Source organism: Scomber scombrus, chromosome 21 (assembly GCF_963691925.1).
Source record: "Scomber scombrus chromosome 21, fScoSco1.1, whole genome shotgun sequence".
Lineage (NCBI taxonomy): Eukaryota > Metazoa > Chordata > Actinopteri > Scombriformes > Scombridae > Scomber > Scomber scombrus.
In genome coordinates, this window is record NC_084990.1 from 1173875 (window position 1) to 1189718 (window position 15844).

The 15844-nt window shown below is 39.2% G+C and overlaps 1 protein-coding gene across 1 annotated transcript; it reads left to right on the forward strand.

Moving 5' to 3' along the window:
* Positions 1 to 3041: 3041 nt before the first annotated feature.
* Positions 3042 to 13742, forward strand: naglu (N-acetylglucosaminidase, alpha). The gene is made up of 6 exons (XM_062442168.1): positions 3042 to 3640; positions 8074 to 8221; positions 8654 to 8800; positions 9103 to 9188; positions 9875 to 10131; positions 10393 to 13742. Exons 1-6 carry the CDS (start codon positions 3228 to 3230, stop codon positions 11595 to 11597), a joined length of 2256 nt encoding a protein of 751 aa, XP_062298152.1. The 5' UTR covers positions 3042 to 3227; the 3' UTR covers positions 11598 to 13742.
* The last annotated feature ends 2102 nt before the right edge of the window (positions 13743 to 15844 follow it).

Genomic DNA, 15844 nt, shown 5'->3' on the forward strand with positions numbered 1-15844 from the left:
ATATAAAATATGGTCAAAATAGTACATAAATGAATCAAATAAAACTGCAAACAGAGATTCCTGTCATATTCAGTAAATGTAATGTATGTATTTGTAATTAAATTACTAATGACTTTTCCTAAATTACTTATTAGTAAGGGTAAATATGACCTGCAATAAACAGTAACAATTTCCTTATGTATGTGGGCAGGACAAGAATAAATGTACCAGCATTTCTCTAAACTCGTCATATGGAAGGTTTTTATTGGACTTTCTAGACACACAGAAAACTATTCACAAGTGAGTTGTACGATCCACATGTATTTTTTTATGTGTTGTGTAAAGTCATAACAACAAAATACAGAGCGATTTGCAACCATGCAATCCAATTACTTACTCTGTTGACATGTATTTTAATTTCACACACACACACACACACACACACACACCGAACACACACACACACACACACACACACACACACACACACACACACACACACACACACACACACACACACACACACACACACACGTAAATACACACACGTAAAAACATATTTAGGCATTTGTGGATCTTTTTGTTCCTTGTAAAACGAGTTTGTGGACAGCTTCCTGACAGTTTGTGGGCTAAATGACTTTGGTTTAGTGTACAGCAGTTGTTGTACAGCAGACTTTCCTGAATCCTGACATCATCCTTGCATTTCAGCAGCTGCTGTGGTGCTCCACAGCTGACCCTCTCCTCTGCCCTCTGTGAGACAGCACTGATAAAATGTTGAATGTTTATGATAACATGGATCTATAATTATCATGTTATATGAAGTGAAATTAAATGTGTGAGAGAATTACTACAATCAGGCTTCAATTCCACATCACCACCTGCATCACCAATTTCCCGTCTCCAAAATGTTAAGTCAAAGTTTACGCAGGCTACAAGCTACAGGCTACAATCTCCCATAAAGTTTGTTTTTATAGATCACAATTTTTGCGTGGGAAATGACGTATGCCTTAACTTTTTCAGGGCCCGTTTTGTGCGCACGCAATGGTTACTAGTGTGAGGTGCAGTTACAAGCTACACCAGCAGGTGGCAGCATTCCCTCACATGCATCTGGCATCTGCATCCGTTCAATAGAAGACAACAACAGGAAGGATCACAACAATCAAAGTCCAATAAAAACTTACATATGCCTTTAACTGACTTTTGATGACCATATAAGACATCTATACAAAATCACTTTCTACGCTCTCTAAAACATCTCTATCTCCACCCCTCTCTAACCCTATCAGATACAGAGAAACATGTCCATGCATGTACCTCCTTGAGACTGGGCTACTACAATGCTCCTCAAAGGGAACCTGGGCAGGAACATCCAGAAGCAGAATCAGGTGAAGTTGTAGGGCTTCTTTAGTAACAGCAGTGTCTCAGTGGTTTCTACAGCTGGTATCAGGGTACGAGGGGTCCCCAGCAACATAAACACAAGTCAGTGGTGGATAATGAAGTATGTTCTAATACATGACACTTCTACTTCATTACATTTACTTGACAAATGCAGACACTGAGGCCAAGGTCCAGGTCAATGGAGAAGGACAGTACTAAATTAATGTTCAAATAAATAGGTTTACAGTTAGACAGGAGAAGGCAGACCAAGGGGATAACCAAAGAGAAGAAGGACTGATCAGGAAGCACAGAGAGGAGAACAACATCACACTGAAGGAACAAGGACAAGAAGAGCACATTTTTGAGTGGAGGGGGACTTTAACATATAATTCAAATTAGCTTTATTGGCATCTATCTATCTATCTATCTATCTATCTATCTATCTATCTATCTATCTATCTGTCTATCTGTCTGTCTGTCTGTCTGTCTATCTGTCTATCTATCTAGATATAGATATAGATATACACAGAATAAATATAGCCTACTGATTTATTGTTATAATCAATGCATTAGCTTTTATAAGCTAACATATACTCTTGATGTAAAACCTTAGTCTGCAACATAACTACTGGCTAGTTGGCGAAAGTCTAGTGGGAAAAAAATACAAGTATCTCAAAATTGTACTTCAGTGCAATACTAGAGTAAATGTACTTCATTACAGTCCATCATGGAGAATGAACGTTATCTCTGCAGGTGTTAGTCTGCAATCTCTGTAAAGATCTTCCAATATCAGCTTTTGTGTGAGAAGTGTTACTTGATGCGGTGTCACTTAAATAATGTTGTTCTTACTGAGCAAAACACTTATTAACTTGCTCTATACACTCAAAAAATGGAAATTGGCCGGCTGTTACATTCACTAAAGTGTAACGTATTTTGTACAATATAATTTCATGTTCCCATGATGAACATGATTAAATCATTTAGTATTTACCTGAAACATTTAATAGATTCACTCATGATAAAAGAAAGTGAAACAATCTAGTGTCCACACATATAACAGTTCAAATCTGGGCTGTCACACATCATCAAATGACTTTATTTCAACAATAAACTATTCTACTGGACCAACCTCATTTACTGGTGTTGGATCAACTTAGTGTGAATCAACTTATTGTTGGATAAACTTAATTAACTGGTGTTGTTACTCCTGTAAAATGAGTTGCTTCAACCTTATTCAATAAAGTCCCCACTAAATAAGTTCCAATCCTGATTCATGCATTTGACTTGACCTAAGTACCTTAAGTTGGACCAGCACAAATCATTAATGCAGAAAGAAAGCTTAATACGGAAATTCTTTCCATGATTTTTTAAAGTTAATTTTTTCAGTGTATATCAGACTGTTGTGCAATGTGTCGTCCACATTATGAAGAACCTTGAGTAAAGCACACTACTAAACCAACAGTAAACCAGAGCCTGTTGGTCAAACATGGTGTGTTTAGTCAGCTGTCTTTGTCTCTGGAACACAACAAGCCAGTAAACCAGAGCCTGTGTGCTGACCTCAGTTCTATCATGTGCACGTGATCTTTTTATTGGACCATAAGACATCAGGCTTGTACCTGCCATCAGGCCACTCCTGGCTGCAAATGATAATTATATGACAGACTGATCACATGATAGTCCTTTCTCATGAAGCTTGTTTCTTTTCACAGAAACTACATCTTCTGATTGGCTGCCAGTTATAATCGAGGAAGCAGCGTTCTTTCTGATTGGCCACCAGCCTCTCAGTAACGCAGCGCTTCCTGGTTTTCTGCAAATGGAGAAATAAAGTCGTTTTTAAAACGCTTGCTGCGGTGGGAAAACCTGGCTTCAAAATGCCACACAGAAGCAGCTGCAGTGTGGTCGTGGTCATCGTGTTGTGTCTTTTTGTAAGTGCATCCTGTATGTTTCCCACTCTGGATCATATTAAAGCCAGATCCAGCAGTAAGGCTCAGGGGAGAGCAGTGGTCGAGCTGCTCAAGCGTCTGATCGGTAACAGATCCACAGAGTTCATAGTGTCAGTGAACAGAAGCCTTTCTAACGACAGTCTGGATGTGTGTGAGCTCAGATCAACCAAAAACAACAAAATAGTGGCGACAGGCAGCAGCGGGGTGGCCGTGGCTTCTGGGATTTACAACTATCTGAAATACTTCTGTAACTGTCATGTTTCCTGGTCTGGTGATCAGCTGGATCTACCCCGTCCTCTGCCCAAGCTCAGCGGAGTCCTGCGCATCAGCACACCGCACAGGTCAGTGTCAGAGTCTGCTTACTGAGAAACACATCCACTGTTAACTATGCTGTTAACCCTTACATAGTGTGTGGGTCATATTTTATCCGTTTTGAAATGTGACAGCTGTAAAAACACCCCAAATGCATTTTACTCTGAAATGTGATGACTTTTCCTAAAGTGGCCCAAAATGCACAATAGGAAAATATTTAAAAATATTATACTTTTGTATAGTTGCTACACATTTATGTCCATTGAGGCTGTTCTGGGTCAAATATGAACCGTATCTATTGACATGTGTTTTAGTGAAATGAATAGTTCATAGTTTAAATAAGATAGTAGTTATGAGGATTTCTTTTTATGATGTAGCAGTGAAGACTGATGGCTCTAATGGTTATACAATAAACCCCACACTTCCATAAAGTTCTTGTTATTTTGACTTTGAAAAATTAACATATCGATCATGTATCATTGGTAGATATCCACTGATCATTGTGGCTCTGCTACACATAAATAACACATGTAAGCATTTCTCCCTTTTATTTCTTGTCTGAAAGTCTGAGTGTACTTCCTTTTAGAAGAGAGGGAGGGCAATAAGCTATCAGTTACATGAACTATGAAAATAAGGAAGTCTGTTACTTCCTTATTTTCCTTAAAAAAGAAAAAAAGACATTGTTAGTATTATGCTTCTTTAGGTAGGACAGAGGAAGTGTGGTGTAACTGTATCATATGCAGCACTCCAGCTTTGTGGCTCATGTGTACACCATGTACAACTCCTTGTAGTGGAATTCCCTGACATCAGCAAAATGGCTTGTTTGAAAACCGTGTTTTCCCACCAAATCCATTTCACACCGACAGCCATCGGATGCGTGCCAGCTCCTCTCTGTGGCAGCCACAGAACTTCACTCACTAGACAAGCTAGTTACTCCTGTTTAAATCAACCAATCAGCTGTGATGAGAGTCACAGAGGAGCTGAGATAGTTACTGGATTTTATCAGCAACAAAAATGTGAGTTTTAGCAAATGAGACACAAAGCATTTTCATATCAGCAATATCAAACTTCACAGCAGAGATTTCCATGCTATATCTACAGTATGTGTTTAAGCTCTATGAGTGCAGTATTTGGGGGGCACGTAACCCCTAGCACCCTCCTACTGCAACACAGCTGAATCCATGGGTGCATAACAAATGGAGCGTTGTCACACATTATTTTTCATTGTTTACTGTGATCACTATGGACACTTGTGCTGCAGCCAGGCCCCGTTAAAGGACCCTTCCTTTCAATTATCTGTTGTGCATTAGACCCGCATCAGCTCACCCTAGTTATGTCATGTGCACAGTAGTTAGATTGAAAAAGCCAGCATGGCACAGTTTGGATTTCCCATGACTATGTCTTAGTGCTAAAGAGCAAGTTGTAGTCAGTTAGAGGTTGGATTGTTAACCAGCTGCAGGTAACTCAACTTAAACACTGCTGTCTTTTAAACCAGTGCAGTCTATGCATTCTAACAGTATGTTATATGATAGTACAGCAGCTTTGATTGGTCAAAACATCTGGTATTTTAGTATTTTTGGTCGAATCTCAAGCAATAAGCACATAATCATATAATAAAATATGTAAGTAAGAAATAGGAATAAGTAGACTGAGAAGTGATGCTGACTTTAATCAAATGGAAATAGTGTCAGTCAGTGTCTCAGTCCTCCCACATTTGAAATGCAACAGTGACTCTGAGGTTGAAGAGGTTTCAGCTTTAAGAATGTTTGAGGAAATTCATGAAAACTGAAAGTCAGTTATTGTTTCATATCTGTTCAAAGAGTTGAAGTACAGAACCAACAACATGTCACTCTTCACATACTTTCAGACTTTACTTTATGTAAGTTTAACAGGTCGACTTTTGCTTTACACCTGCCTTGTAAAAAAAAAAAAAGTATAGATGAAAGAGCACTGCAGTGGTTCAGTATTCCACTTCATAGAGTTGAGGAGATATGTGACATTCATTTGAAACAGACTAGACCCCGACTGATACTGGATTTTTGGGGCCAATGCCGATACTGATATTGGGGAGTAAAAAATTCCAACATCAATATATTGGCCGATAATCTTATACATACAGAACCTATTATATAACACACATTTACTGCAGTGGTCCCTCAAATGTGGCTACCAAACACAATGATATTGTACAGTTTAAGAATAAATGTAATTTTGATATAACATTGAACTTCACTTGGAATTTAATATGTGTATATATTAAACATGAATTAAGAAAAAGGATCAAATATGCATAAAATAAACAAGCATCGGCACATATCAGGCAGCATAAACACAGATACCGATATATCTGTGATAGGCCAATATTGGTTGACCGATATATTGGTCGAGCTCTAAAACAGACTCACTAAATGTTAAATATGGTTCAAAGTTATGGAATCATTTTTGATCCAGGAGAATCAGAGGATTCTAGGAAACACATTTTAAAACAGAAGCAAGTGTTGTTAACAGCTTTCATGTTTTATGAAAGATTAGCAGAAATGCAGATGTTCTGCTCTGACTCAATTGTGATAAAACATTAGGGGCAAAACTGACAGCATGTAAAACAGAACACCTTTTTACACCTTAATGATATATGATGGTGTGTCTCTTGTAGCTTTATGTCACTGAGTCTGTTCATTTCAGGTGACACACTCTGGACTTTGTTTTTTACATACAGTTTAATTATTGACTCCATCTGCTCTGTGCTGCCTGTCACTGAGCATTATTGTGTTGTGTTCAACCTGTCTTTAAACTTCGACTTTGTCCACAGTAAAAGTTAAAGTGCTCTCACATATTCAAACTTCCCCCTGAAGCTTAGCTGAAAGATTCTCTGCAGCTTTTGACCCAGGTGCAATGTTTTTCTCATGGACTGTCTTGTACATGAGAAATGTTATAACTGTACACAGTTGCTTTATTGTACATGACACATTTCAGTACTTGGAGGGTGAGCTGGTTCACATGCCAGGACTGTGGCAGAGGTCCACCAAACTGGAACATGTTTCCCATCCGGTTCCAGGCAAGAAAAGCCGGTCCAGAGAAGAACTCTTCTATCTCTGACTGGTTTAACCCAATAGCGCGATACACCTAAAGAAACATAAATAAAGATTAGACGTTAATAAATAAAAGTTAACATATCAAGCTCTGTATCGTGTATCTGCTTCTAGGAGTCTCTTCCTGCTCTTGTCTTAATGACTCCACATCCTCCATCTCATGGACTGTCTTGTACAATCCTTTAACACACATTGCTCCTCTGTTTTGGATAAAGTGTCTCCTTGTAAAAATCCAAACCCCTCTGGTTGAAATGGCATAAATGTCAGAGGGCAGAGTGACTCAGATCCATGTCCTTTTAACAGAGATGAACATGTTCCTCAGATGTGAGGGTTTATTATGTGTCCAGCCTTATTTCCCCCAGTAAACACAACCCCAAATCCTGTTTGACACTATTAACAGCATTGTCACTCCTTCACCTCCTGATGTGTGTGATATCTGTTATGTTAAATAAGGATTACAATCATTTTCTCTCCTTCTCTCTAGATATGATTAGAGATGTCAGGGCAAACATTTTCCCTCTTCTAATCCCATTTTAACTTATGCACTTTGGCTGTTAGATTTGGACAGTTTTCTTCCATTTCCCTACAAGTGATCTGTGGACAGTATGAACCCTTACTCCAGTGTTATTGATGTTTTACCCACGTCCGTGTTTAAAAATGTGCTTGAGTGTATTGGTCCATGCCTGCTCTCTATTATAAACAGCTTCCTGCAATGTGACCCAGCTTACTTCAGACATGCAGTTGTTCAGCCTCTACTGAAGAAAATGAACCTTGATCTGTATGTTCCCATTCACCATGGGTATATGTCCAAGCACTGATCAAATCAGGTTTTTTTTATTTTTCCAGTAGAATCTAGTTATACCAGCTTTTAAAGTGTTATACTGATATTATGTAGGTTGAACTTGGGTCATAGAAAACAGATAGTTGTTGCTGGATCTCAGCACAGCTTTTGACACTGTGGATCACAGAATAATGATTTGAAGGCAGACATTCCTGACCTGGTTGTTCTCCTCGTCCTCCTCTGCATTGTAGAGTCATAGTTAAAGTCTAGTAGTGGCTTACATACTATGGAACACTGGTCTTTGAGACATGCAGTCTGCAGTCTGTGTAGAAGCTTTTTAAAAGCAACTGATGACCCATCTCATTAAATGTGTGTCTAATGCTTGTTCTGTTGTATGTTTCCTGTGTATTATTATAATATTTGACTTTTCACAGCTGCTTGAATTGCAGGCTGCATTTTGTTTATGTCGTTTAGTTTCTCTTTGTTGTCTTATAGCTTCGTTGTTTTAGTTTGATGGGTTGAATTTGTTTATGTAAATGATTAAAACGTATCATCCTGACAATAAGCAATATATTTGTATGTTTATGTCCAGGTTTCGTTACTACCAGAACGTCTGCACTTTTAGCTACTCCTCTGTGTGGTGGGACTGGCCAAGATGGGAGAGAGAGATCGACTGGATGGCACTCAATGGAATCAATCTTCCGTTGGCTTTCACCGGCCAAGAGGTCCTATGGCAAGAGGTAAGAGTGAACAGCTGTTGGGCTGAAAGTGAGGACTACATATATATATATATATATATATATATTTTACAAAACATACCTGAAATCACATCAACACTGTTAATAACAATCACCAGTATCAACATAAGCGCCGTTAAAGCTGGATTTAAATGTTTACTGGAACAGATGTAACAAATATTTCTTCTTCACTATATTGCTAGATTTTAAATGAGAAATGAGATATACATAGGTTTTTTTGTAAACTCAGCTAAAGAGATTAAATTCTTTTCAAATGCATTATTCTCAGAATATAGAGTCGGATGCTGAGAGATGGAGGATGTGGAGTCATTAAGACAAGAGCAGGAAGAGACTCCTAGAAGCAGATACATGATACAGAGCTTGATATGTTAACTTTTATTTATTAACGTCTAATCTTTATTTATGTTTCTTTAGGTGTATCGTGCTATTGGGTTAAACCAGTCAGAGATAGAAGAGTTCTTCTCTGGACCGGCTTTTCTTGCCTGGAACCGGATGGGAAACATGTTCCAGTTTGGTGGACCTCTGCCACAGTCCTGGCATGTGAACCAGCTCACCCTCCAAGTACTGAAATATGTCATGTACAATAAAGCAACTGTGTACAGTTATAACATTTCTGACTTTGGTACCCCTTAGTAGTATTATTTGAGAATGAATTGGCTCAAAATATGTATGAATGACATCATTCCTAGTTTAGTTGCTTCAACAGTATTTACATTTCTTAAGTGCCATTTTTCAGACTCTAGTTTTGTGCATGAAATCATTTGTGTATTTAAAATATTCACTGATGACATTTTTTTTTTATCCCACAATTGTTGACAAGCTGCTGGTGAATGAATCTACACCACCTTCCTTATCTTTTACAGTTTAAAATCTTGGAGCGAATGAGATCGTTTGGTATGATTCCCGTGCTGCCGGCCTTTTCCGGGAACATTCCCAAGGGAATTCTCAGGTGACTTAGTGTTTCAGCATTTCAGAATCTTATATATTACAATTTCTTTTATGTCTTATAGAATTATTATTTATTAGATTGTACTATAATTAAGACATTTTAATACCTACATGACATATATTTCTATATTACTTATTCTTATTATTATTGCACATTATACTTTTAGCACATCCTATAGAGTATGCTATTCCTGCATTCCACTGCACATATAGAAATAATGGATATGTGACAAATGAACTAGTCTCTTAGAGAAATCTTTGAATATGATATTCTCAACCCTTGGAAGATGGCTGTCAAGTGTTTACAGGTTGCTTTTTAGTTTCATTTACACTTTTTCTATAGGTTTTATTTTGGAAAACTTTGTGTCTGTTGTAACCCCATAAGGAGTCTAAAGGCGTCAGTATGCTTCAAATGAAGTGCTTGATTACTTGAATATCTGCACACATTACGCAGTGATTGGCTGAGTGTGTGAAGCTGTGTGCTCTGTGTGTTCCTTTAGACATGGTCAGACAACGCTTTACTACTAGTGTGTTTCAGGCATACTGCAGCTTTTAGAAGATTTCTAAGAAAAATCGAATTGGCACCCTCGTTCTAGGGTCCATATGTTCCAGTGGCTGTACGTCTGTGTGTCAGAAGGAAATATTTCAGGTAAAAACTTTGCTTCACTGATGTGTTTTTTATTTCAGGTTGTATCCAGAGGCAAATGTAACAAGATTGGGCCCTTGGGCTCATTTCAACTGCAGCTTCTCATGCTCCTACATGTTGGACCCCCGGGACCCACTTTTCCTCCAGATCGGATCCCTCTATCTGTCCCAGGTGGTCAAACAGTTTGGGACCGACCACATCTACAACACTGACACTTTCAATGAGATGACTCCACCTTCCTCTGACACCGACTACCTGTCTGCTGTCAGCCGCTCTGTGTTTGCCTCAATGACTGCAGGTGAGAGGTTCTATGTGGCTCCAATGATGTTAGAATTGTAAGTCTTAAACCCGACAGTGCTTGTAAACTGTTTGAATTCTGATATTTTAGGTCACAAATACAATAATTGCCCTAGTTTGATGACCCATGGGTGACCTGCTTGTTCAATTCTCCTACAGACAGCCTCCATTGATCTCCCTACTCATTTTTTTTTTCATTTTTTAGCCATGTTTGATAACTGTCCCCTTACTGTCTCTCATCCAAGTCTAATTTTCTCCCCAGTTGACCCTCAGGCAATTTGGCTGATGCAAGGCTGGCTGTTCTTCAGTGATGCAGCGTTCTGGAAGCCAGCCCAAATTCAGGCCCTACTACATGGAGTGCCCCTGGGTCGAATGATCGTATTGGACTTGTTTGCAGAGACCGAGCCAATTTTCTCCTACACCGAGTCTTTCTATGGACAGCCCTTCATCTGGTGCATGCTGCAAAACTTTGGGGGCAACAGCGGTTTCTTTGGCACAGTGGAAAGCATCAATTCAGGACCCTTCAAAGCCTTACATTTCCCAAACTCCACCCTGGTCGGCATAGGCATGACACCTGAGGGCATTGAACAGAATCCGGTGATGTACGAGTTGATGAGCGAGCTGGCTTGGCGTAAGGAGCCGGTCAACTTGTCCAAGTGGGCTTCGCTGTATGCAGTACGTCGCTATGGCAGCACACAAGATAACTTGACCGCTGCATGGAGGCTCCTGTTTGCCAGCGTTTACAACTGCACTGTACCACATTACCGAAATCACAACCATAGCCCATTGGTGCGCCGACCTTCATTACATATGAATGTTGACCGTTGGTATGACCCAGCTGACTTGTTCAAAGCCTGGAAACTGATTATGGAGGCATCTCCATCTCTCATGTACAAGGAGACCTTCCGGTATGATCTTGTGGATGTGACTCGGCAGGTTTTACAAGTCCTGACGACATCGTATTACCTGGATATCAAAGATGCTTTCCAGAACCACAAGTTACCAGAGCTGCTAACTGCAGGCGGGGTGCTGGTCTACGACCTCTTGCCGGAGCTTAATCGTTTGCTGAGTAGCGATCGCAACTTCCTGTTGGGGACGTGGCTGGAGCGAGCACGATCCTTAGCCCTGGATGAAAAAGAGGCACAGCTCTATGACATGAACGCCAGAAACCAGCTCACTCTATGGGGTCCCAGTGGTGAGATCCTGGACTACGCCAGCAAAGAGTGGGGTGGCCTCATGGAGGACTATTACGCCCAGAGATGGGGCCTGTTTGTCCAAACACTGGTGGAGTGTCTGGACAGAGGACAGCCTTTTAACCAGGACGCTTTCAACCAGGCAGTTTTCCAGATAGAAAAGGGATTCATTTACAACGGCCGAAAGTACCCTACCAAGCCTCAGGGAGACATGTTTGAGATCGCCTGCAGGATCTTCCTTAAGTACTACCCACAGGCCTTGAAGAGACTATAGTGAGCAGAGACCACATTTTGGGAAAACCTGACTCAAGTCGCAGCAAGAAGAATGTCTTCCTCCACCTCCAGTTTTCCATGGAACTCCCAAACATGAATAAAGACAATCTTTTGTAGGGGAGAACGGGGTTGGTAGTCACACTTTTTACTTTCCTTTGAATTCCTCATAAACCATAAACTGAATAAATTTCCTTTTAATTTGTAATGAAAGTCTAAAGTGTCAGGTAGGAATAGAGAGGTCTTACTCCCCTTCAGCTTATTCTGTTCAAAAGATATGAACCGTCAGATATGTCTTGTGCACTTGTGACAACCAACCCCACGATGGGGATGGTTGTTACACACTATGAGGTTGGTTGTCCCTCTGTTATTTTAATGGGGGGAAAAAAAAAGTATACTGTCATAAAAAAACATTTAAAATGTTTAGTTTAATTGAAATACAACAACCTAACACATCTCCTGTACCAAGAGAACATAAACAGGAACAATCATTCCACTAAGTGCCTTTTTTGTCCTTATATAACAATTTTGTTAATTTTCACCTCTCTGACTGTCCTGAGCTTTACATCTGGAGGAGTCTGGCCCTTGTTTGTCTTCCTGATAAAGTTCCTGCTCATTTTGTTATCTTAAAAGAAAGAAAATACTAGATATGTCACACTATATATGTATATATACCAACATGGGATAACCAACCCCAAAGAAAATGTGACAAGCATCCCAAACTAGGATTTTTTGCTACCAACAAAGCTACCAACCAGATGTTCTGGTGTAGCTAAGAAAAAAACCTACCTAACTATCACTCTCTCTTCATACTTTTTAATGGTAATAATTGATTTATTATAAACTCATTGTGTTAAAGCCCAGAAGAGAAACACTGAAGAGTTGGATATTTACATTTTCACATGAAAAATACTAAACGTCCTCACACCTTGATGTCAAGCAGTTTACTCCAGAAATGACCTCTGATGTAACATCTCACCTAAATTCTGAAACTTTCAGTGCCAAAACTTTTTAACAGCGCCCTCTAGAGACTGAGATCTGATGAATGTGACAACCAACCCCGTTCTCCCCTACATCAGTATTAGAAATTTAAAAAAATAGATTTACACCTAACACACACTGTGATCCAATCATGCTTTATAAAAGAGGAGAATGAAAGTAATGAAGACATGCTGGTAATTAACAAATGACTGTATGTTGATTTGGTCTGAAAGTTCGTGTCTACACTGTTGTTCATTCAGCAGATCTTAAAGGATTAGTTCAACAATTTGGGAAATACATCCAGCAGAGACAGAGAAACATTCATTATTATGCCACTTGAGTTGTGTTTGTGGCCATTAGATTCAATTTAATAATTAGTTGCTGGAATATGCCCAGTAGAACCCCAGTTTACTTTTATCGCCACGCCAGCTGTTTTATAACCCTAACCCTTACCCCTGCTCCAGGATTTATCCTTCTCTTCTCATTTGGAAAGAAGGGCAATATGCATATTTCCCAAAATGTTGAACATTTCCTTTAAAGTTACTGCACTGTACAGTAACTCCAAGTATCAGATCTGACACTATCATTCCTATCTGTCTGAAGTGCCTTACTTTTTAAAGTAACTGATCATACTTGTTTTTAGACATTGCAATAGTAGCATCAGAACAAGTAGGCTAGTAACTCTAATAGTTACCAAACACTTCAGATCACTGTGATCAATTGACCTTTGCAGACACGTTAGTCCCTGCTGTCCCTTGAGGGTTTTTTCTTTAAAAATATATTTTTATATGAAAATTCGTAGGCGTTAAACTCAGAGATTTCACATGTACAGCAATCACTTTCTGAAAAGTATCGTCTATTTCTATGAGTCATGTTGGTTTTGTTTTGAATGACTGTAAAATGTAGATGAGATAAATATAGTTTTGCTCAAGGACAGTTGAAATATTTTGGGAAGATAACGATTATGTTTTTAATATTTTAGTCACTACGTGAGCAGAGCTGAAAATTAAACGGTGCCAGCAAACATTCTATGTTGCACAATATTTAGTTTCTTTGTTGTATAAATGCTATTTTTGTATTTTGATGAATTAAAATGTATGATTCTTAAACTCAGGCATGTCATAAAAGTCTTAAGGCTATGTGACTAATACAATGATTTTATTCTCCACCTCTGTGTTGTATGTGTGCTCAGTGATCTATCAGTATCTATTTATCAGTGTTCCTAACAACTTAACCTGTGCAGTGGGCTGGAGAAAATCCCAGCATGCTTTGGGTGAGAAGGTACACCCCAGACAGCTCACCAATCAATCAATCAATCAATCTTTATTTATATAGCGCCAAATCACAACAAAAGTCATCTCAAGGCACTTTACACATAGATCAGGTTGAAACCGTACTTTAATTTAATTTAAAGAGACCCAACAATCTATTTCAGAGCTGACAACCATTCACAGTATATATATATTCACAGTCTATTCACCTAACCATGTTTTGTAGTTCACATGACCCTCACTGTTAATCCAAGCTTTTATTCAATTATGTCATCATTGCACGCCACCTCCTGGAAAATGTCCCAGTGTGTTGTACTGCAGCAGTCACACAGGGAGGAGACTGCTGTGAGAGAGCACTCCCTGCTGGTAGGGTTGTGGAACTGACACGCATAGACTTGATGGAGTTATGCAGCATGAGATTGCTGTTCAACATACTCTGAGCAGCTGTTCTGGAGCTGCTTCAAGGACTTGACCTCTGCTTCAGCTGCTGCTATACAGGCCTCTTCTACTTTTAATTCAGCATCCTGTCGTGTTAATCCTTTTGCACACCATCGTAGCAGCTGTAACCAAGGGACGATACTAAGGGCCTGTGACTGAAAGGGGCCCTAAAAAATATTAGAACATTAGTTGTTTTTTTGTTATTAGCATATCGTCATTAATAGTCATAATAATCATTTACAACTGAACTTAGGCTTTATTTACATATATACACAGTGTTCTATTATCACAGCTCAGTGTCAGTAGATATTGTAGAGTTAGTATTGGACTATTACAGATCTGCAAGCCTTCACAGGTAGAGGTGTGGTTACATCAGTGATGAATGGTTGGTGTGAGCTGTGTGTGTGGTGGTGGGGCCCAATATCATATCTTTTCATGGGGCCTAAAAGCCCTGGTGGCACCTCTAGCTGTAGCAGTAGGTGGTCTTAATTTCTGTGTGGAGGTAGAATGTCAAGAGTTTCAAGTGTATCAGCATCACCACTGACACACATGGTGGTGGAGAGAACAATGGCTGGCTTTCCCTGGTGCAGAAGATGCTTTTTAAATTATACATTAACAAAATAGTTTTTTTAACTGGTGTGTCTATGATGAATCCAGATGGATCGTATTGTATTGTGTGATTTAATATTTAAAGTAAATACTCTTACTGTGGCTCATATTCATGAAAGGTAGCAGCACGGATGTCTCTGTAAAAAAAAAATCATTTTCACAAACACACAAAAGGACATGAAACATTTGATTAATATTTTTATTGTTGAAAAATAATGAGTATCAGGTTTGTAGTTGTAGAGGGACTTCAACTGTTTGAGTTCCTCTCTCCGTATGTACACTGATTATATTTCTGTTCAGCTTTAGGCTCATTTATAAGACATATTAAATCCAGTATATCAAAATTCACTCTTCAAAATCCACAATGAATTTAAGAGCTTAGTTACATTACAGGGCTCAGCAGGGCAGGTTCAGTTCCTCAGCTGAGCTTTTTACAGAGATCCAGCACTAGTAGAGGAGCTGAACTGGACCTGCCACACTTCTATCCTTCAACAGGTTTTTCATGATGGTTGCCCAGCGACACCATTCACACTGTTCAACTTTACACACGTTACAATGTTATTCCACAGTCAGCCACTCTGACTGCACGGTTACACCTGAAAGTTTCCATCAGGCATCACATGAAGACACTTAAGTGGATCGAAAGTTGCCACCCAGAAGAAAAAAAGGCCGAAAGATATCCAATCAGAACCAGAGATGGACTTTTTCAAATATGACTTGTGTTGCCTTTTAGCTAAATGTGTGCAAGACACCTTTTTCTTTTCTTTCCTTAATGCTGCATTTGTGTCTAGGACTGTGAACTGTTGAATGCAGCTTAGATCTCTGATAAATGTAGTGAATGATTACTCCCACATGCCATGAATGCAGCATCATGAACCCAGACAGGCACGAAAGAGGTACGTGAAATGATTTCACATGTAGCTGTTATCATAACTGAAAGCAAATGATTCTG